The 23,710-nt window shown below is 24.4% G+C and overlaps 2 protein-coding genes and 5 non-coding genes across 7 annotated transcripts in view; 6 read left to right on the forward strand and 1 right to left on the reverse strand.

The window, feature by feature from the left end:
- Positions 1 to 23,710, forward strand: part of LOC145839308 (uncharacterized) — a 166,269-nt gene that overhangs the window by 84,752 nt on the left and 57,807 nt on the right. The window lies entirely within an intron of this gene.
- Positions 2,780 to 10,745, forward strand: LOC145837834 (uncharacterized). The gene is made up of 9 exons (XM_082945287.1): positions 2,780 to 2,893; positions 3,353 to 3,411; positions 3,706 to 3,834; positions 3,985 to 4,666; positions 4,884 to 5,105; positions 5,456 to 5,539; positions 5,846 to 5,936; positions 8,804 to 8,897; positions 10,349 to 10,745. Exons 1-9 carry the CDS (start codon positions 2,821 to 2,823, stop codon positions 10,388 to 10,390), a joined length of 1,476 nt encoding a protein of 491 aa, XP_082801413.1. The 5' UTR covers positions 2,780 to 2,820; the 3' UTR covers positions 10,391 to 10,745.
- Trnal-caa (transfer RNA leucine (anticodon CAA)) lies at positions 16,432 to 16,547 on the forward strand. Its single transcript has 2 exons — positions 16,432 to 16,469; positions 16,502 to 16,547. It is a non-coding gene; the product is annotated as a tRNA-Leu (tRNA).
- On the reverse strand, positions 17,464 to 17,535 carry Trnap-ugg (transfer RNA proline (anticodon UGG)). Its single transcript has one exon. It is a non-coding gene; the product is annotated as a tRNA-Pro (tRNA).
- Trnar-ucu (transfer RNA arginine (anticodon UCU)) lies at positions 20,239 to 20,311 on the forward strand. Its single transcript has one exon. It is a non-coding gene; the product is annotated as a tRNA-Arg (tRNA).
- Positions 21,702 to 21,773, forward strand: Trnaq-cug (transfer RNA glutamine (anticodon CUG)). Its single transcript has one exon. It is a non-coding gene; the product is annotated as a tRNA-Gln (tRNA).
- On the forward strand, positions 22,840 to 22,911 carry Trnag-ucc (transfer RNA glycine (anticodon UCC)). The gene has a single exon. It is a non-coding gene; the product is annotated as a tRNA-Gly (tRNA).

Here is a 23,710-nt window from a genome sequence, read left to right on the forward strand (position 1 = left end):
TTTTTCAAACACTTTATATATAGTTTAAGTCCTAAAATAGTATATTAAGAACAAAACTTTATATTTAAAGAAGAAAATTTATGTTCGTTTGTTTAAATCGTTAATTTAAAACCTGATAAGTGTGTTTTTTATCATTAAGAACAAAACTTTATATTTAAAGAAGAAAATTTATGTTCGTTTGTTTAAATCGTTAATTTAAAACCTGATAAGTGTGTTTTTTTATATTAATACTTAACCACAAATTAGTCTTATGACTTCTAGAAACAAACCACAAAAGTAAAACAAAAGTTTAAGCAAAATGCAAATGTTTTTTATCATATCTTTTAGACGTTTTGTTAGTTTAAAACAATTAGAAGTAAATTTCAAATCTTCGTGGTGATAGTTTGTAATAAAAACTTATTTAGTGTTTTACAAACGTTATCATGTAAATGACATAATTTTACATGCATATACTTTATTACATTAAGTTATATTTGTTTGTTTAGATAAACTTTTCTATAACGTGTTACAGTAACTTTAGAGACAAACTTTATTATATCTTTTTTACAACTTCTAAATTTTAAAAATAATAAATACAGTACAACTTAAGTTTCAACAAGTGTTTTAAGTTATACGAATTAAAAATAAACACAAATATCATTCAAATTTCACGTTAAAACCAACCATTTAATCTTAAAAAAACATAAATTTAAACTTTTTGTCATTTTCTCAATACTAAAGTTGTAAATTTATCAGTATTTCTTGCTAACTATTAAATAATTAAAATTTTTTGTGCATGTAAACTTAAAAGCATGCTTTTAAAATGTAATTTTCTACTTTGTAGATCAATTATCAAAAGTATAGTTTCAATAGTTTTTGTTTAACTTTAAAAGTCTTAAAATTAAAGAAAAAAATACTGTTTTCTCGAATCGACTTAGAAAAAAACTTACTTTAAGCATAGAGCAAGATTCGAGAAAAAAAAGAACTAAAAATTGAGATTGTTTACAAGTTTACTTTAGTTTTTTTTTACGGTATTTTTACAGTTATTTTTTAAGTTTTTTTATTGTTTATTAAAGTTAAACTGTTTATTATTATTTTAAGTTCCTAATATTTTAAGCATAAATTAAACTTAATTTATTTTAAGTAACAACAATTAATTTCTTTTTCTTCATATTCTAGTGCGTTTTAAATTTTACAAAAATAAATTTGTAAAACTATGTTTTTATATGAGTACCACGCTATTTTATTGAGATATTTTTACTTTGAGCCTGTTTTTTAATTATGAGTAAATTTGTGAACAGTTGTAGTATATATTTCTTTTTTTTTTTTACCAATACAATTTTGCTGTCTTTCAATTCTATTACCAAATAAAATACCATTTTTTAAATACATATACTTTAAACATAAAGTATAAACTAACTAAAATAAATTAAAAAATGTTTAAAATACTTTAAACTCAAGTATCGAAACTTATACAAAATCAGTTAAAATCCAGACGCATAAAATTTTCTCCAGGGACTTTATATCGATGCTAAATATTTTTCATCGTAAAAATTTATTGATTACCTGTTTTAAAGCTGAACATGTTAAAATATATTTTAAAATATCTGTAAAAAAAAACTTGTAAAGATCGATACATTTATTATTTATACTTAAGTTGTCATTCAATGATTTTTTTTTTAATTAAACTGTTGTATTTTATAATTTATTGTTTAATAGAAACCTTACTTTTTCTTTAAATATTAATGATCTTTCTTACATATTTACATGTTGATTTGTATCAATATTTGTTTTATATTGTCTATTCTAATTGAAGTTATTTGTATTCAAGTGATCATTTAACTTAAAAGACGTTTTTTATTTTCTCAGAAGCTTTTGTTTGTTTTAGTAGGATGATGTTTGCTTTAATGAGTTTCAAAGTTTTTACGATTATAACCTTTTAAACTTTTCTTATGAAAATTCCTAGCTTATTACTCATTATTTTATAAAAGCGTTTTAAGTGTTACAACTTTTAATTGTTGGTAAAGTTTCAAAATCCAACAACTTGAAATGAATTTTTATGCTTTTAGTAACAGGTTGACTTCAGTTAGTTTTTTAAAATCAAAAAAATGGAATGTTTATTTGTTTAGGTAGAACTATTAGTCAACTTATAAATTTCTAGTTAAATTCTATTATTAGAGATGTTGCTAAAATAAAATTAGTAATTATGTTTTAGTAAAAATTATTTTGATAACATACTTTTTTATACCATTTTAGAAAAACATAGTTAAATGCTTATACCTAGCTAGTTCCTAACTGAAATATTGAGCACTTGCGTTTAAATTAAAGTAAATACGTTTAACTAAATACACTAAATTTTAATTTATAAAGTTATTGTGTTAAATTTTACTTAACAAAAAACTCTATATAATTTTTGTTTAGTGTTTATACATGTATACTTGTTAACAGTTTATGCATCTAAGGGAGAAACAAAAAACAGTATGACGTAACACCAAACGTTATTACGTATCAAGTAACATTATTACGTAACAACTAAATAAAATTTTGTCGAATAATTCTGCGAAAAGAAGATATGTTGATCTTTCGGTGTTAATATTTCAGCATTTGTTTTTGACAAAGTTGATATAAAGAAAAAAAATAATTAAGAATATTTGTTCATTATAAACAGTTAAACATTAAATTCCAAGATAACTTTTATTATTCTTATTGAAAGGTAAGTATAGTATAACTTACTTTTTTAGATGAATAAACTGAACATTTTAAGCACAATAAGCTCATAATTTAAAAATTTAACACTTGCAGATATTTTAAGTAATTTAAAAACTATTTCAAGTCTTAATAATGGAAAAGAAGTTGTTATTATTGTTGTTTCTGATTGGATTTCTAAACATTATTGGGTCGGAAGCGGCTAGAAGTTAGTATTTTAATTTAATATAAATAATATAATTGTTATACTTTACAGACTTTTTTTTTTTAATATATTTTTACAAGTATGATTGTAAATGCCTCAAAGTTTCTTATGAAAATGGTATAACTTTATAAGCTTAACGTTATATTTTTATTTATTTACCAGTATTTTGCTTATTTTTCGATAAATTTTCGTATGCTTGAAATTTAATTGTAATAAAATTACTTTTTTGGTGTAACATAAGTACTGACATCTACATAAAGTTTTTATTCAAACCTTAAGCTTGCGAACATTTGCTTACAGTATATTGAACAATATTTAAGTATATAAACCAAATTCCTTATGGCCGAGTAGTTAAGGCGGCTGTTTAACAATCCAATGATCTCTGCGCGCGTAGATTCGAATGCTGCCTTTGTAATAATATTTATTTCAACGTTTTCGCGTAAAACTAAATATTTTTTTCAGAATGTGCAGTGATTAACAAAGCCAGAACGAATCAAGTTTGCACACCATTCACATACCAGGTAAACCACTAAATTATATATAAAATAGAAATTATGTAAAAAATTAATTAAATTATTGATCCAATGCAAGTTTTATTCAATTAGTAAACAGCTGGCGTTAAACTACTAAACTATATGTAAAATTAGAAAATTATTTAAAAAATAAATTAACACACAATTGGTTTAACGCAAGTTTTAATTAATCAGCAAACAATCATAAGCAAACAGATAGTGATAAACCACTTAACTGTATGTAAAATTTATTTAACTAAACTGTATTTAAAAAATAAATAAAATAGTTTATTTCTTTATCAGGGTGTTAACTATACTGACTGCGTATACCATTGGACAAACTACTACTGGTGCTTGCTACCCGGTCAGGACGGTATGACCTATGACGCGTACAGTTATTGTGGGGATTGCTTGGACGAAGAACCCGCCAAGGTTTGTTTCACGTTAGGGGAATTTGTTTTAATATAAGTGATAACGGTTTGCCTTCAGTACAAAAAGAAGTGAAATTGAAAAGAATGTTGAATTAAAGATTAACTACAATTTCAGTTTATAATTGTTGTTAATAGTTGTTTTTTTCAACAGGCCATGGTACCCACTGAAAAACCAAAAACAACAAAAATCGCAGAAACTACTTCTGAAGAATCCAAAGCACAACCGACAACCGTTGAAATCCCAACAACAACCTTGAAAACAACAACACAAGAAACAACCACCACAACTGAAAGAAATCCTCCTGAGTTACCCGTAACAACGACTGCAGAAGCCCCTGAAAAAGATACAAAAACTACAGATGCCCCTGAAAAAGATACAACGACTACAGAAGAACCTGAAAATGTTCAAACTACAACAGAAACCCCTAAAAATGTTCAAACGACAACAGAAGCCCCTAAAAATGTTCAAACGACTACAAAAGTCCCTGTTGTAGTTCCTAAAAAAGATTCAACCACCACTGAGGTACCTGAGTTACCAACAACCACTGAAGATTCTGAAAAAATTCAGTCTTCTACAAAATCGCCAATTGAAATTCCGGTTGATGCCAACAAGGAACAAACTACTGAACAAGCGAAATATACAACTCCCCAAACAACACAAGAAAAAACAACAACTGAAAAGAGTCCTCCCGAGTCACCCGTGTCAACGACTACACCTGAAAAAGTTACAACAACTACAGAGGCACCAATTGTAGTTCCAGTAGATACCAACGAAGAACGAACAACTACAGAACAAACTACAGTGAAATCTACTTCTATTCAGCCAACAACAGGTTTAATGTTTTATTTGGTACATTATGCTTGCGGTTAAGAAATATATTTAAGAATTTCAGAGGTTTAAATTTTACTTGTGCAGTTTTAGCTTATAATTTTGTGTTACGTCATTAATTCTTAAAACACCATATTTTCAAAGTTAAAAGTTGAAACAGTATCAAAACAAATAACTTTGTTTAGGTTAACTTTATTGTAAAACTTTGAACGAATTCACAGAAACAACCACAGAAAAAGAAGCAGCTGTTCCTGTTGAAGACCCTTCTACGACAACCCAGAAACCTGAAACTTCAACTACAACCCAGAACCAACCTGAAATTACAACTACAACCCAGAATCAACCGGAAAAATCAACTACAGCTCCCATTGTTACCACGACAAGCGAAAAGCCAGCTACAACGCAGAAAGCTAATAAGAATGTTGAGGCCACAACTGAAAAAGGTGTGTGGTTTGTTTAGCAATAAAATTGCAAGTCTTTGCGCATTTTTACATTTAAGTTTTTATTTAATACTTTTAATATGTTGTTCGTTATTTTTAAAACTGAAAGTTATATTAAAATAGGTTTAACTAACTTTATTTTCAAGTGAGTTGTTTCATCTTATTAATTTATTTTTCAAATATATACTTCCTTGTTGGAATTATGCATTAAATTTTAAACTAAAAACACTGAAAACATGTTTTTGAAGTTACAAAATTCTTAAAAATTCTCAACCTTTTTAAGTTTTTGATTTTCAAACTGTATTTTGTTTAGAATTTACCCACAAATTATGATAAAGTCAATAAAATTTCAGAAGATCCAGTTACGACTTCAATAAAAAAACCAACTAAAAAAGTTAAAAATCAAGGTGAAACACAAGAAAAAGAAAACGTCTCAAGTAAGAATTTGAAAACACATACTACTTAATAAAATAACTTTTAATTTGTTTTTCTTTTGTAATAAGTAAACAAAAAACTATTATAAGTTAAGCACTTATAGATGTCTTAAAAATTACTGTTTGCAATTAACTTCATTATATATTTATAAACTAAAAATTCAACTTTAAACTGTTAAAATACTTTTTGTTGTAAAAGTTAAAAAATATACATAGGACAAAATCTAAAACTAACATTTTTTATCAGAAATAGTAATAGGCCTTTAAAAATTTTATTATTTCTAAAACTAGTTTTTTTAATTTTCATAGATTCTTCAATAAGCTCAACCCAAACAATAATAATTATCATTCTGGCTGTCAGCATCGTGTTTGTTGTCGGAGGCATAATTGCACTAAAAAAGTTCGTTTGTATATTTTTTTGAAATCATAGTATTTAATTTTTCTTTGAGGTATTAAAAAAACTTTTTTCAATTAGAGAATAGATTCAGACAGTGGTGTGCTTTCAGTAAAATAAAATTGATTCCTTGAAGAAAAAAATTGTCTCAAAACGTCTTATAAGTTCGTAGTCGAGATAAACTATAGAAACAATAACTACCTACATTATGAATAATATGCTTGTTATTATTTATAAAGTTAACATTTAAACTTGATATATTATAGAATTGAACAAAAGTTCTTAATGTTCATTATCCTTAAAAAATATTCTTTTCTGCGCTCAAAAGCCTTAGTTAATTAAATGTAGTTTATTTACTTCACTTTATACCATGACTTAAAAAATTAAAACATAATTGTTGTAGATAAAAAATCGATATGATAAAAACTGTAGTTTTAAATGTCTTTTCTAAAGGTTATTTATAATACGTATGTGAAACGAACGACATGTGTAAAAATGAATAAAAAATTCTCCAAAACTAAAAACTAGTTTACATTAATTTATATTTTCTCCAAAACTGTACTTTTACGTTATATCGTGGAAACGCTTAGTGTAAGGTAATAAAAATTGCATTTTTTCTTCAAGCGCGTATTTCAAATACAAAGCTAATTGGTTTTAAACTTGAATATTTTTTTAATAAATATATGTATATATTTATGCATATATATGTTGAGCTAATATAACAGTTTTTTAATATGGTTTTGATATAAATAGTTTACATGCTTATAGCTAATGTAAACTTGTTTTACTTTATTCTATGCATATAGTTCAAAAAAAAAATAGTTTTCGCTTTTGCAAAACTATTTACTAAATGTTAAATGTACTTTCTTGACTTACTTTTGTTGAAAGTTTTGTAAATAAGATAAGGAATTTTTTCAATAGTGTTGAAATTATATGCGTAAACTTTGTTTGAGCCTAAACACTATAATTAGATTTTAAATTAGTCGTTCTCATATAATTTCCCGTATAATATCTACAACTCCTTTGAAAAATATAAAAAAAAAGTACTTTTTTTTTATATTACTTTAAAACAATCCTAAAGTATAAAGTGTGTTAGTTTACATAAAACTAAGGTATTGTAAATAAACTCAAATTTTGTTTTTTATTTAGTTTACAAACATTACTTATTTTTAAGTTATTTCAAATAGTTTTTTTACACTCAAACTTGGTGCATTAAACAAAAACTATCTGTTTTAAACTTTAATTTTGAAGGTTAAATTTATAAAGTTATTATTTTTCAAACAAATAACTTGTTTTCTTTTACAAATTATTCATAAAACTTTAAAAAAAACTTTTTTTTTCTGTAAAAGTTAAACATAGATTTTTTAAACAATTTATAAAAATAAACAAAATGGTGATTAAACTTACTCGGGTTACTAAAATTACTTTTTCTTCCGTAATTTTTTTTTTAAGACGGACCAAAATAAAAATCTGATTGTAAAACAAGCATTATTAGTTTTGTTCTTATTTTATTTTGCCAACTTTTTGTAAAACTTGGACTAAGAATAAACAAATTTACTCAAATGACCATGCTCTGAAAAATGACCAATATAACTATTAAAACTATTTTTCTACGTTACTACAGTTGACAAATAACGCCGGTTTTATAATTAGCTTTTTGTATTTAAATTTGTACATTGGCAACCGTTTGTTGGATTGAGAATAAACAAAATAGATGTTAATTGAAATTGGGTGTGTAATTTGTATTGATTAATTGTAATAAAATTTTAATTGATCCTAACAACTTCAAGCGTTGACCTTTTTAATTATTAATTATAAACACAAACTGACATGAATCGATGTTTTGTATGGATTAATTTTGCATCTAAAATCTTTTTCACACTTTTTTCTAAAAGTACTAAGTTATCTTTGCTGATGAATTTAAATAATACTATAAAGTATAGTCTTCAGACTTAACAACATAAACTATTTTTTATTAAAAGATAAAGTTAGTTGAGCAACAGTTTTAATAAAGTTATAAACTCAATTAAAACTTACGTTGAATTATAATTATGATTTATAAATAAGTTTATAACAACTTTTTGATTTTAAAAATAGTCAGTTCAAGTTTGTTTAGCTGAATAAACATATAAAATGTAGCTTTAATGTTTTTTTTACTAATTTTTGGTCAATTTACAAATAACAAAGGCTTTAGTATCTCTTAAATAATTGAATATCAGTTTAGTATTGTGAATGGAAACAAACTCAGATATAAAACTTGTATTATTTTTAATAATGTTGAAAATATTCTATTTTCAAGCTAAAACATGTCTTTTTTTTTAGATTCGTGATATTTCTAATAAATAAGTTGTTCAACTTTATTACAAATTTCTGAACCATTATTTTAACACAATTAAACAATTAAATATTATCTATTTATTGATCACAACGTAAAATAACACTTTATTTTATAAAATACTTTGACCTTATAATTAAACTTAGTTATTACTTCACGCTAGATAGTCAAATTTTTATTACTAATGGTATATATTTAGCACAAAACAACCCAACCTAAATGTAAACTAAAGATTGTATTCAAAGCAAAAATGTTATACACTTAAACTTATAAAACTCGAACAAACCAACTTTTATTTTGAACCAAAAGATCTTGGAGTCAAGTAAAAAGCTTAAGTGTTTTTATTACATCAAGTACATTATAAGTTGTATCTGTATAAATTTATAACAACTACAAATACCTAGAAACTTAAGTAAATAAACTTTTATCGTAATTCTAATAAGTAGCAAAATCTTATTGTATTTGTAATTTTAATAATCAGTTTGACTTCAAATAATCAATTTAACAATCTTTTGATTAATTTTTATTTTTTTGGCAGATTCAGGAGCAAAAGAGGACCTGGTTTTACTCCAGGGATTGAAATGAAGAAAGGTGAAAACAAGAAATTGATGACCAATCACAAAGAAAATGTTGTAAGTTCAACGTTCAAATACTCGATTGTTTGGTTAATAACGAAGCTAAAAATTTAAAACTGAAAATATTTTTATAAAAGTATAATCACGAAAGTTGATTGAATAGAATACCATACTATTTCTATTTTAAGTATTCTATATTTTTTTAATTCAAAAGTTACATTTAGACTATCGCTTAATTAGTCATGATATTAAAACTTAAATTTAAAACTAAATAAACAACATTTAAGCAACAAGTTCATATGAACGTAATAATAAATGTACTACTAAATTGCTTTTTAATGACCGCTTATGTAAAGATTGTGAATAAAACTTGTTTATTAGATTTAATCTGTAGTCAGTTTGATAACTATTAAAGGAAGTTATTGAAAATTTAACTTGTTTGACTTTTACTTACGTTTTAGTTAATTCTTTAGTATCAGACTATTTTATCTAAATCGTTGCTAACTTTTACAATAAGTTCAAAACTTTTTGAAATTAGTTTTATTTTAAATTACAAATGTATTCCAAAAAAAATTATATAAAAATTTAAAAGAGCACATTTGAAACAAATATAAGAAATAAGTTAATAAGTTAGCTTCGTTAAAATTAGTCAGTTTACCTGGTTAAGAGTTTGAAAATCTTTAAACAATTGCATTTAGTTGCAAATTTGTCGTAAGATAATAGTAACAAAAAATATTTCATTTTGTTGTTTTTACTTGTAGTTTATATAAGCGGAATTTTTTAGAACAACTACTTATCGTTTGAATTTCATCAAAATTATTTTCGCTCTCTTGCATAACCTAGCGGAAAAAACTGTAAAATTGGCAAAATTATATATTTTTATAAATAATCCATACTCAGCGGAACATCATCCTCATCCTAGCTGAAAAAAGTACTGTAGCTATGCTATATTAATTTATTAACATGAATTATAAAAAAGTTATACTGCAAAGTTGTCAAAATTTGTATGCAAGTTGTACATATCCATACTCATTGTAAATTCTGCTACTTTAAGTTTATTTATAACTACATAGTATCATAGACATGCAGAAATTTTTGTTTTTTTTTTACTGAGTATGTTGTTTCTTGTTATATATCTAAAAGACTAGGCACTAAACTAAAACATAAGCTCTCAGTTTTAAACGTTTAACTCTACATTTTTTATAAACTTATAAGTCTTAATTAATCGTTTTACTTCATTACAAAGTAGAAGTAATACATTGGTTTGAAGATAGCTATTATTTAGCTGTAAGCAAGAAACAAAAGTATATAAATATCTAAAATAGTTAGAATTAAAACTAAACACTCGTTTAAAACCAAATTGGAGTGAATATGTCTTTGAAATCTTTAAAATCTCTATTTTGATTTATGTTTTTCTTTTATAATGGCTTTATTTGTGTAATACTATAAAAGAAGATGACAAAAAAAGGTTTGAAATAACGTTTTTTAATATTTTAAATATATTTCAGGACCCGGTAAGCGAAAATTATGATCCGTACATGAACCCCTAATTATGACGACACTAAACAATTATGACGTCACACAGTGCTGTGATGTGAGGTAATACTACGTCATGTTGATTTATGACGTCACTAAGAGATTATTTATGCTGCTCGACAGATTTTTGCCTCATTCGTAAGAATTTTATTAATCTGACAATAAACTAAAATAATCAAAACTTCTCATTAAAAACTAATTCTAAATATTTTTTAAACTGGTTCCGCTTTAATTATTTATTATTGTAAAAGTGTTTTCTAGGCAAATGTTTAATCTTTACAATTTTTTTTGAAAATGCTGTCTAAATTTACTAAGAATTAACACTGATTCTATAAACTTTGTAATAAGATTAAGGTGAAAGTGCACAAATTTGTAAAAAAAAACACTAAAAATGATTTATCATTATCGAAATTACTTTATATTAAGGTTCTGCTTGTTTTCATACTAAAAATATATTTATTGTGAATTATTAAATATTATTTGAACTCACTTATGTAAAAAATCATACCAATTTGGTTGTTAAGTACTTTTTTTATCGTTTATAATTAAATAATTAGCATTGTGATTACAAATCGCTTCAATAAAAACTTTGCTTACTTTTTGAAAACCTGATAACTTTTTTTTTTAACTTGTCGAACTTTTTAAACTTCTTGATAAAAACAATGTTCTTTTTTAAATTTTTTTTTAACATTTAGATAAATATGCTGTGTAAGAATAAATTTTATAAAAAACTTTGATGATACTTCTGTTTAACAATTAACACCACACATAAATCTTATAAATCATTAAACAATTTTCAGCACTTCACGATTTACAAATTATTTTTAAAAGTAAAATTGTATTCGTTACTATTTAGTATATTATTGATATTACTATATTATAATAGTCTTTAGTAAGAAGTTTGTCTAATAAAATAAGAAAAGCTTAAAAATAGCTATACAAGTCGAAACTAACGTATGTTTCTAAGTTATTTCTTTATAGCTTTAGGTTATATTTATAACTTTAAATGCAGTTATGATTAGTTTTGGATACTTATTAGATAAAATTATTCAATTATCTAATTTTTTTAGTCTCAGATTTTTGCAAATATAACATAATTTTTGTCAACTATGTTAGTCAAAGAGAAACGTAGCACTGGAAACTGTTTTGAATTGTTAGAAAGAAATTTCATACAAGATTATTTGATAAAAATAAAATAAACAAGTAAAAAAACCACGATCAAGCAAGTCAAAATTAATGCTTTAGTAAATAATTTTTTATAAAAGTATTATTAACATTGATAAAAAACTCAGAAATGTTCTGTGTTTCTAAAAAGCACACAACTAAAATAAAACATAAAACAAGAAGTTTACATGTAGAAACATTTGGTAATTTATTGTTATTATTTTTTAAGTAGAGAAAGAGAAATTTTATAGAAAGTAGGACTTTGGTATTTAACATTTTTAAGTTTCAAGTTTGCTTTTAAAGCTTTGATGTTGGTTTAAATTTAATTTATATATCTTATCGTATATATTCTATTTGGATAAGAGCTTAAGAGCGAAAAAATTTATTATAAAATGTTTCTTTAAAATACTAAGCTTGCAAATCTAACTTGTGTCAAAATTAATGACAAGTTAGGTTTCATTGTAAAATGACCATTTTGTCCATTAGTTTTGTTATTGGCGCCACACAGTTTGAATTTTATACTCTTACAATCTGGAGAAATTTCTCTGCTCTGCCCATGCCAAGTTCCATTCTCCTTTCCAATATGTGGTAAGTTCTCTTATACTAAATAATCATGTTATTAAGGAAAATGGTTTAAATTAAGATGATTTAAAAAAATTGTTACAACACTTTTGTTTACATAGAAATAAACAAAGTATAAACTTTAAATATGATTAAATTTAAATACATTTATAATATTTTAGTACTATATTTTATATTTTTCCTGGAAAATATAATTTGACCAATGTAAATTTTGATGAAAAAAATCAAACTGTTAAAAATATACGAGTTAAAAAAATATATATGAAAATATGAGTAAGTAACAATCAATGATAGTTGATTATTTAAATTAAAATAGTTGATATGAAAATATGTTATTGGTGTGGAAGTTATGATTTAATAATATAATTGTTCCTAAATTTTAGCTTAGAACTAAATAAGCCATTTGGGGTGGAAGTCAATTTTTATTTTGAATTAATATTTCTGTTTAATTAAATACTTAAAAGTTTAACTTGTGTCCACACCCAAAAACCCATCCGATAAATGAGATCAGTTTCCTCAAATTGTGCTGAAAATCAAAAGTAGTTTTAAAAATAAGTATCCTACTATACAATCTTCTTTGAGTATAATATCAGTAGGTTAAACAAAAAAAGAAATCTGTGGTTGTAAAAATCTGCAAGTATACTAATTTAAGACAACTACTTTAATTTTTACTCAGGTAAGTTGGTGTTGTTTTTAGCAATTTAATCTTGTTTTGAATATTTTTATCTCAACCTCCAGATACTTTTTACACATTAAAAAATAGAAATATAGTTTGGTCAATAAGCTCTGTATGGTGAACAATAATAAGCCAAAAAAAAAACATGTTTTAAATTCATCTACATTTATTTTTATAGTTTTCACCATTGCTAACTGTGTTTTTAATTAAAATAAGATTAAAAAAAATTAAAATGAAGTTGACAATAGTTAGTTATATTTATTAAAAAATATAATTTATATCTAGTAGTGTAACCATTTTAAAATAATCTATCCTTTAAAATACATTCTTTTCTAAAATGGAACAAAGTGTTTAAAAAAAAGTCCAACCCCTGTTTTAAATCACTTCCTAAAGTTTTATTAAAAAAACAAATTTAAACTATTTTCATGTTTTTAGAGAATGAACATGAAAAATTTCCTTTTTATTCAGTTAGTATTTGGGTAATTGATTATTAAGCTGTCTTTTAAAAGTTAAAGCTTTCATTGACAACTAATTTAAAGTTCATACTTAACTGTTGTTATTTACAGAATGTTATTTTGATTTAGAAATTCTAGATCCCTCTATGACCTTTATTGTGTTTTAGTTAAGTAGTTGTTGTAGTCAAATCTGTTAACCTCATTTGGTATTACCATTTTTTGATAATAATACAAACTGCATTTAAAAAAAGATTGATCAAAAAGTTTTAATGAATCCATTTAAATAAAAAGCTTTTAATTGATTGAATTTTCATATGAGTGTACTAAAATAGACAATCCCAAGTTTTTAGATCAACAATGTTACAGGGCAAGTAACAACCCTTAAAACCAAAACCTGTGCCCAGAAAGGTTTTCTTGAGCTCAAAATGTATCTTTGTAAAACAGCAACAAAAAAAGTTTAGGGTTAAAGCTTACTATTAGGCTCTTAATTTAATAACTACTCATTACTAGTGCCTACTTTTGCTTATTTTATCAAACTTTTGGTTAAAAGTTGTTCTTTGTGTTCTTTGTGCAAGTATTATGAAATAACTGCAGCCTACTGCAACTTTTTCTTGGAAAATTGGCCCACGCTTATAAAAGGCTGTCTTAGAGTCAAGATAGTTATTGGGTGTATTTTGTAGTTGTTGAATTAAAAAAAAAAGATTATTTTCAACCTGAGTCATTGTGGAAAAGGCACAAACTTCAGTTTAACATAATTTTGTATTCAACCCACAGGCCACAAATTAACATTTATCCAAAATCCAAGATTTTAAACTTTTGTTTCTAATTCTTCAGTGCAACCCTTTCAAACCAATCTGACCCACAAAATAGTTTTTACTTTATAATTGTAGTCAAAAATGATTTTTCTAAAATCAAATTTATCAATTTCATTCAAAATTTTGCCCACCCCTATGTTATTATTTTGTAGTACTAATATTGTAATACTTGAGTATTTTATTAACAAAAAACAAAACATATTTATGTAACTTGATACAACTTTGAAGAGTTTATCCAATGTAAAGAGTCCATGCTTTTTATGTGCTGTTGTTAAAAAATAAGTAATGTCTAATAATTTATTATTTTAAAAAAGTTCAAATTTGTGTATAAATTTAAGAAGTTTTTCAATAATAATCTAAACTTAATAAGACATTAATATTGAAGTACTTTATAGTTTTTTATTTGTATTAGCTATTTGAGGAGAAAAAATATGTGTTTAATTTTATGACCAAGTTTAAATTTAATCTATTTAAAAATATATGTCAAAAATATTTGTTGTGAGTTTCAAAATGTGTGCACATGTAAAATTATTGTGCATAAATTTTATGGAGCAGATAAATTTAGTAAGTTTTAGTTTATTTGATTTATATTTTTACTTTGTTTTAAAAAAGTTATATGTTGTTTTAAAATCATTTGGTGTTGTTCTGTAACTTTGTTTTTGTTATTTGTATTATAAAGTTTCAACTTGTGTACTTGGATTGTTTAGTGGTTGCATTAGTCATTTGTTATAAAATGATTTTATTTTTTATTTTTAATTTAAGTTTGTAAGTAAAGTTTTGTAAGTTTGTTTGTAGTTTATCATAAGTTGTCGTTGACTTATTGTTTACTTCAGCTTAAGTAAACAAGTTAGTGTTTACAGTAAGAAATTAAAACTCTTCTCAAGTAAAGTTTTCAAATACAAATTGAATGAATATAAGCATATTTATTTAAGTATTAAATAAACATTTTATGATAAACCAAATATGTTAAAAAATTTCAAAGAAAAAAAAAGTCTGATATATCTTCCATAAGATTAAAAGGACAATATCAATAAAAAGTGTTTTTAATCTTTATAATTTTATATATATTTAAGCTTTTATACAAAACTGGTTTGACATTATTTATTTGAATGTTGTATGTTACATAAGGTTGTACATTTTTAGATTATCTTTTTATTTTTATATTTTTTTGTTATATAATAAATTTATATTTAGTTATACTATAAATATTTAAGTTTGTAAGTAATTTATGATAAGTTGTTTTTGTCTTATTGTTTACTTAAGCTTAAAGAAACAAGTTAGTGTTTACATTATAAATTGAAAATTTTCTCAAGTTAAGTTTTCAATTATATTATGAATCTAAAGCAAATTTCTTTATATATGAATTTAACATTTTATGATAAAAATATTATGATAACATTATTTAAAAGTTATGTTTTAGTAAGATATATATTCTATAATTAAATTAAGATTGAAAATAACAATATTATTTTTCTATTTCAATTTAAGTATTATATATAAGTTAATAAATATCTTTCTTGGTTGAGTTTTATTAAGAAACAAGTTACAAGAATAATCAAATCTGAAATAAAACAAAACATAATAAACTTTAATACTATTAACATAAATCTACAATCATAGAGCTAAGTAAATACTTATACAAAAACTGGTTTAAAATTATTTGTTTGAATATTCTATGTTACATAAGTTTTTATTTTTTTAAGCTTATCATTTTTTATACTTTATATTTTTAAATGAATGATCAAATGCAATTTATTAAAACTGACTTATATAAAACAAAGTTTATAATATATGTATATATAATATACAATTTTTTTCCACAGTAGCATAATAATTGTATGATAAATTTTTAAAATAAGTGTTGCTTGTATTTTTAATAGTATTGCTCTATATGTCTTTTATAATAATAATTTATATTTGTTGTTATAGCATCTGTAATAATTGACACCAGAGAATTATACTTAAAACAAAATATTAAAAGTTATGTGAAACAAGTATATTTAAAAGTTTTTAAAGCAATGTGAATGTTTTAATTTAGCTGGTTAAGAAGTAGATAACTTTTATGAAGTTTATTCTTATGTCAAAGTATACACATTTTATACAAAGTTTAGTTAAGTCATTAAGTTAGATATTAAAAAAAAACATTAGAATATAATTTATGTGTGCTTAAAAAATAATTAAAGCTTATTTGGGTGAATACAGTTCAATTGAAAAAAAAAAACTAAATTAGTGTCACAAAGTCTTGTTAATGTTGAAGTTATTAAAGCAAGTTGTGCCATGTAGATATGTTAAATTTTAATGTAATAGTTTACACAAGCATTTTAGTTGCCTTTATAAACTAGTAAAATTGTGTGCAGTCGTAAGTCAGGATGGCCGAGTGGTCTAAGGCGCCAGACTCAAGCGCAATGCTTCATTGCCATGCAATGCCGAGTGTTCTGGTCCACAATTGTGGGCGTGGGTTCGAATCCCACTTCTGACACATTTTTGTCAAAGTTTTCTCATAAATTGACGTTAGCTTGGATTACACAAAATTTATTTTGCTTTAAATAATTTAGTTTTACATTTTAAGTTGGTTTAAATTTTTAGTTTTAAAGAATTATAATAAATACTGAAAATTATGCAATGTAGCATACATTTCTATTTAATTCTAATTAACTGTTATTATGTTTAGCTATAATATTAAATTGATGAAAAAAAAATTAATAAATACAACTTTTACATGATATGGTTTTTTACTGATTTATATAACTACTATTAAATAAAAATATATACATATATATATAATTTATTTAGTATTTAGTGTAATAAAAAAGTATTCATAATCAAAGTAATTTTTTAGTAGATACTTATTGGAATATTACATCAATTTAAGTAAAAAAAAAAAACATTATAAATATTGGTATTAGTTATAAGTAGTTTATTATTAGCAGAAGTTTAATGTCATTTTATAAATAAATAATTTTTAAAAGCCATTATGGTTTAATTATAAGATTACATTTAAGTATATAGTTGTTTTACTTTTATTTTAAAAATTTAAACTGTAACCTTAAAGGGTGAAACTGAGTTTTGCAAATAAAAATTTTGGTTAATTAATGCTGTATATAATTGTAGTTAATAAACACATAAACTTATATTTCATCAAAAATATGTAAAAATTTAAAGATGTTAAATTATTAAATTAATATATTATAATTTAGAGCTCAGCAAACTAATAGGTAATTAATATTTAGGTGTACAGAAACTATTTTTAATCAACTTTTATAGCAAGTTATGTAAATGATTAACAATTAAAGAAGCGCTATTAATAATTTAGGTATTCAAAAATATCTAGTTAAACAATATAAACACTATATCGATTGTATAGAAATAAATCACATTAGTACTAAAGGCAAAATGGGCTCGTCCGGGATTTGAACCCGGGACCTCTCGCACCCAAAGCGAGAATCATACCCCTAGACCAACGAGCCGCTTGTTGAGTTTGATAACCCAATGTATTTATACTATAAATTTGGTGTAATGCATGCTGTTGAAAGTTTGAACTTTTGAACATATTGTACTAATACAGAGGTCAACAGCCTTATATAAATAGCGTGCCAATTTTTTACAAAAATTTGCTCGCTGGCCGCTTTATGCAGAAAAAAGTTTTTGCAGGCCGAAGTTTTTAGAAAATTATTGTAATAACTAATACAAAAAATACTATTTGAAACCAAAAAATGTGACAAAACAAGCTATAAAAGAGCACTAGTAATGCGTAGTTACTTAAATTAATCCCTAGTTGCAAGTTTTCATCGCAAGTTTTTTTTATATGGTTTTTGAAAGTATGTTTTTACTTGAAAGCTCCCTCGCGGGTCACATATTTTGTCTTTTAGGGCCGCATTTGGCCCGCGGACCGCAGTTTGCCGACCCCTGTACTAATACAATACTGATTATTTAATCAAATGCAGTATTTTCAGTGTTGCCACTTTACCTGGAAATACCTGGAATTTAAAAATTTAGGTAAAAAATAGCTGAAAAACCTGGAATTGAGGAATTTTTGCAAAAACCTAGAAAACCCTCGAATTTTTAACAACTTTTACATGTTCAGTAGTAAAATTTCGATTTGACACAAAAAAATCTCCCATATAGGTATAAACTTTTTGTCATCAAAAAAAAAATATTTTTATTAAAAAATCACACTCAAAGTAGCTTTACAGTATCTTTTTAATGTTTTTATACTATTAAACACAGTTTCTTATCTAAAACTTAACTTGAAACTAAAAACATACCCAAAAATGTGTACTTTCAAAAACCTGGAAGATTTTTGGAAAACCTGGATAAAATATTGAAAAAAAAAAACGAGTGGCAACCCTGTATTTTAAAAGTTTAAATAGATTTTTAAAGCCACTTGTTCAACAACAGAATATTTTGTACGTTAATCTACTATGTATTTATATGAATATGCCTATAAATAAAGTTGTTTTTGATAACTAGATACTTGGAATGATTTTGTTTATTATAAATTTTAAATTGCTGTTTCAATAAGATGACTTAACTTAAATGACTGCAGGATTAATCTTGTTTGAAATGAATGTAATTTTTAATAGCAAGTAAACTTTTTACAAAAATCAATTAAAAAAAAAAGAGCTTCATAAAACAATATAAAATAAAGTTTAATAAAAAATAGGAACTCATATTCACCTTGTAAATAAAATATTTTATTAAACAAGTTGTTCATAAAACTTGTTCAACATATTAAACAATATAAAATAAAATTTAATAAAGTGTAGGAACTCATATTCACCTTTTAAATAAAATATTTTATTAAACAAGTTGTTCATAAAACTTGTTCAACATATAAATTCTCATGTATATCATTTGTATTGAATGTTTTACATAACAATGTTGTTAAAAATAACCTATTGATATTTTTTCAACAATTCTAAGAATTATATTGTTGTCAACCTATTTAAAGAAGTTTTAAGTAATATTCTTAGAAAAGCACAAGTTAAAAAAGTACAAGAAAAAGTTACTTTTGACTACTTAAGGCTATAGAAACTAGAATATTTTTAAGTCTTTTGTTTTGATTTTTGCCAACATATTTATGCATTCAATATTTTACCCTAAGCAGTACTCCAAGTATACAGTATATTGATATATAGTTGACACTATCTTAAAAATATTGTATAAGTTTTTGTTTAAATTGTATCATTTGTCTGAAAAACATATTCAGTTAAAAATTCATTATACTTTAATTACAGTAAGTTTATTTTTAATATTAATATTTTATTACAAAGAGGTTTGTTGAGAGTGGTTTTGATTTTTAAATTCTGTCATTGTTTTGGTTTATCTAAAATTTAATTTATGCTAAATCACCATAAGCGGTTTATGAAAAATGTTACTTTATTAAAACTATTTTGTTTTATTCTAGTTTATTGTCATGTTCTTATAATAGTTAAATAGTAGTTATTTCGGTCAAGTCATGAATATTTTGTTGTTTAGTGTTTTTCAAGATAATAGTTGGATTCTATGAAAATGAAGTTAGCCTTTTTTTGTTACTCAAGTTTTTTATATGTAAACGGACTACTTCAACACTTTAATTTTCTGAACAAAACATAAACCATGTAACTTAAGGTTTTCCTTTTGTAAGCTAGGCTTACATTCTAAATTATTTACTTTTTAGATGATTTTTAGTAAATATAGTTTTTTAAAATCTATCTATTTTCCTGTCAAATTCAGCATAATTTCGATGGAAAAGTTCAAAAGTATATTATTACGTCATACAAGTAGTGACAATATTTGTATTAACATAACTAAAAATATGTTGTTGTTTAAAACAATTAAAGTATATTTACTTACTTAAATATTTTAGTGATTTACTTGATATATTTATAAATGAAGTAGTTTAAATTGATAAGCACTTACAAGTGTAAGTATTTATTAGCCAGCATATAGAATTGAGCTTTGATATTAACTTCTAATGATCAACAGTTATAGCAGTATTATTTTAAGAAAAATGTTTTGTATTTTTCATATTTAACAAGTGTAAAAGTTGTATTTAAAGCATTCACTGTTTCATTAAAGCGCTCTAAAAATTAAGGAAGCACTGAGTTTCAACTAACGCATTAACGCACGGTTAGACTAGAGCTTGAATTTTTATATTTATATACTCAACATTCACCTCACTATCAGTCGTCTCCGTAGCGCAATGGATAGCGCGCTGGACTTCTAATCCAGAGGTTCCGGGTTCGAGTCCCGGCGGAGATGCGTTTTTTGTTAAAAGTCATTTCCTTTTGTATTTAGTACTTAATTAATAATTATCTTACAGAAAATAAAATTTATATTTCAGTTTTACGACGGAATTGACAGTTTAAACTAATAAATTATTTAATTTAATTGAGATCAGTTCATTTAAAGGTAACAATAGTGTTAAGATATATTTATGTAAATGCTCGCTAAAATATTCTGGTGTTTTGGATTTAAGCAGTATTGTAGTTTACGCAAATTCGTTTTTTTGATCATAATTACATGAAGCTTAAAAGTTTAATGTTTTCTTTAAAAGCCAAGTATAACATATTTTTTAGAAAAACTTAAAATGTAAATGTTGATCAAGTACATACAAACGCTTTTGTTACTGGTAATTAAGTTTACATTAGTTATTTAATAAATATCCATAACTAATTGTATATGTAGATTGTAGAATACAGAGGTTAAATATAATTTAATCCGAGTAAATACATAGTTACTTAATTTTTTAAAATATTCTAAAATTGTATAGAATTATAATATAATTTACCATAGTTTAATCTTTTTTCAACAAAAAACTTTTTTAAGCAAATAGTTAAAATTAGCTAGAACCAAAATAATTATTGAACTGTTTTTGTTTATTATTCATAGCTTAAAAAATGTTTTTGTTTAAGTTGAAACTATTGTAACATAACTAAAAATGTATTTATATATATATATTGTTTTAAATTGATTTATTACGATTTGTTTTAGTTAGCATAAATATCTTCAAGTCTGAACTAAAAAAAATTGTAGTATTCACCTAAATTTTTAAATAATTAGTTGGTTTCAATCCAAACTAAAGCTAAAAACTGAAATTTATATTTTAAGTTAACCATTTATTGCATTGAAAAAAGTTGTAAATAAAATTACAAACAGTTTTATAAGCTATGTATACTACAACATACTCCAAATAAAAACTTAATTTAATTTATTCAAAAAGTATTGTTGCTGCTACTTATCATGACTAATTATAGACTAAATTTTATAATTTTCTTAAAATAAATATATATATATATACATATTTATCAAACAATACAAGTATTTGCTAGTATTCTAGTTTGTACAGCCAGTTTCTTTGGTTATAAGTTATTAAAAAGCACAAATAAATGTATGCAAGAATAATTGTAAAGGATAGTCAAAGAAACCTTTTTAAAGTACAAGAAAAAAATTAGGCACAGTGCATTGATATTTATATATTATAATATTTTAACATACATAAACCAAATGTTAGGCTCAAATACAGTTTAAAATGTTTAAGTTATGAACTATTTATACATAAGAAAGCAATTGAACTAATAAAGCTTGAGAAACGAAATGCACTATCGCGCAATATAAGTTTATATACATGAATTATTCGCTTCATTCGTGCGGTCCTATGGTGTAATGGTTAGCACACAGGACTCTGAATCCTGTGATCCGAGTTCAAGTCTCGGTAGGACCTCTTTTTTGATTTTGATAGTTTGATGAAAAGTTGTTAGTGTTTCGTGTAAAACAATAAAAAGCTTTGCTTGTAATTTAAACCTTGAGATGAAAACACAAATGTATGCTTTTTGTTTATTTAAAAAAGTTTAGTATTTACTTTTTAGCTTTGTTTGTTTATTTATAGCTATTGATATCTCTATAAAATGTTATATGTAGTGCTTATGATTGCTCTAAAACTGTTTTAATTGTAAAATACGGTGTAAGTAGTTTTTTCTAATACAAGCCTGTTTATGTTTATTTGGTTTACTGCAATCGTTAAATTACGTTGATATTTGTTGAGTTTAAATCATGATTCTGATTAATTTTAATTATTTCAAAAGTATAACTGTGTAATTGTCTAAAATTAAACCACAAAGTTGTTATCAAACTTTAAAAACAAGAAAATGTTTTCAACTATTTTAGTAATTAAACTTTTTTTATATACATACTGCTATTTTTTTGTACAGTTTACATATTCACATAAAAGTTAATTCATTTATTTTCTTTTAAATGCCTACTATAACTATTAACTTAAAATGTTTTCTTTGTACCTCAAGCTTTCTTGAAAAAGATTTTTCGAAAACTCTTAACATTTAAAACAAAACATAGAAAGTGTTGTAATCACAAGTAGTTTAAACTCAAACTCAAAACCACAGTAGAAATATTTAAAAGCCTTAGTCAATAAATATTTACTATATGAATAAAGTTTATCGACGCACTATAAACGATTAGCTTAGTTGGACAAGTTTTTAATAAGTTTGCTACAATTGTAAAAATCCCATTATACACGACATTAAACAGCTAAGTTGTTAGAAAGCTATTACCACGTAGTAACGCTTGAATAAACAACAAACCTCGATAAAATGCAGCTTTCAAGTAAAACTGCGCATAATATTGAGCTTGGCAAATTTTAAAGCGGGCATTAGCTGGCTACATAGGAGAAAATAGTTACGCTTCGATGCACATATGCTAGCAATTTGTTTGCTGCACAGCTGTGCTAGCCACAACTTGAGTTTATATACGGTAATTTCAGCCATCAATCACAAGCGTCGATGGTGTAACGGTTAGCATTGGTGCCTTCCAAGCACTAGTTCCGGGTTCGACTCCCGGTCGACGCATTTTTATGAGCAAATTTTTTAGAAATTAAAACTTATTATTAAGAAATTAAGGAAGAGTATATAAAAAAAGTATTTTCGAATAAAATATATTATAATAAATTTAAAGCAAAAATTAATTACATCTTTTATATAAAGTATACATAATCTGTCTTTTAGAAATTAATCATAGTAATAATCATAATAAATAAAAGTACAAAGTTAAACATTACCTTTGTAAATATGATCATTAAGTTGTTTAGTTGTTGTACTGAAAAAGTTTGTCCATAAATAATAAATGATAATCTATTCAATGCTTTTACAAACACAAAAAATCTAATATTAAACTTTTGACAGATTAGTTAAATTTAATTAAAAATATGAAGTTTATATTACTTCTAGGATGCTGTATTTTGGTCAATATCATATCAGCTAAAAGTGAGTTATTTTTATGACTATTGTACTATTGTTCACTTCTTCTTAATGTTTTATTTTGTATACTAAATAAATGAATTCGAAACTTATAAATAGTATAAAAATATTTCAGTTGTGGGCTACCGATGTTGGTGGCCCAACATCTAAAGCCTCAGTTGGGTCAGGGTGACTTCCTGTGGGCAGATAGTCAACCTGACCTTTTTGTTCATACATCTCATTTATCTTATTATAGTTGGACATAATAACTATATACTACTTAATGCTACTTTAGGCTACTTTATATAAATCAGACAAGACAATTTTGAGTGATGACTCTTTATATAAAACAAAACAAGAAATAATAGCATATACAAAACTATAAATTACTATGACAAACTTTTTAGAAACT

Source organism: Thalia democratica, chromosome 6 (assembly GCF_965202585.1).
Source record: "Thalia democratica chromosome 6, ktThaDemo2.hap1.1, whole genome shotgun sequence".
Taxonomy (NCBI): domain Eukaryota; kingdom Metazoa; phylum Chordata; class Thaliacea; order Salpida; family Salpidae; genus Thalia; species Thalia democratica.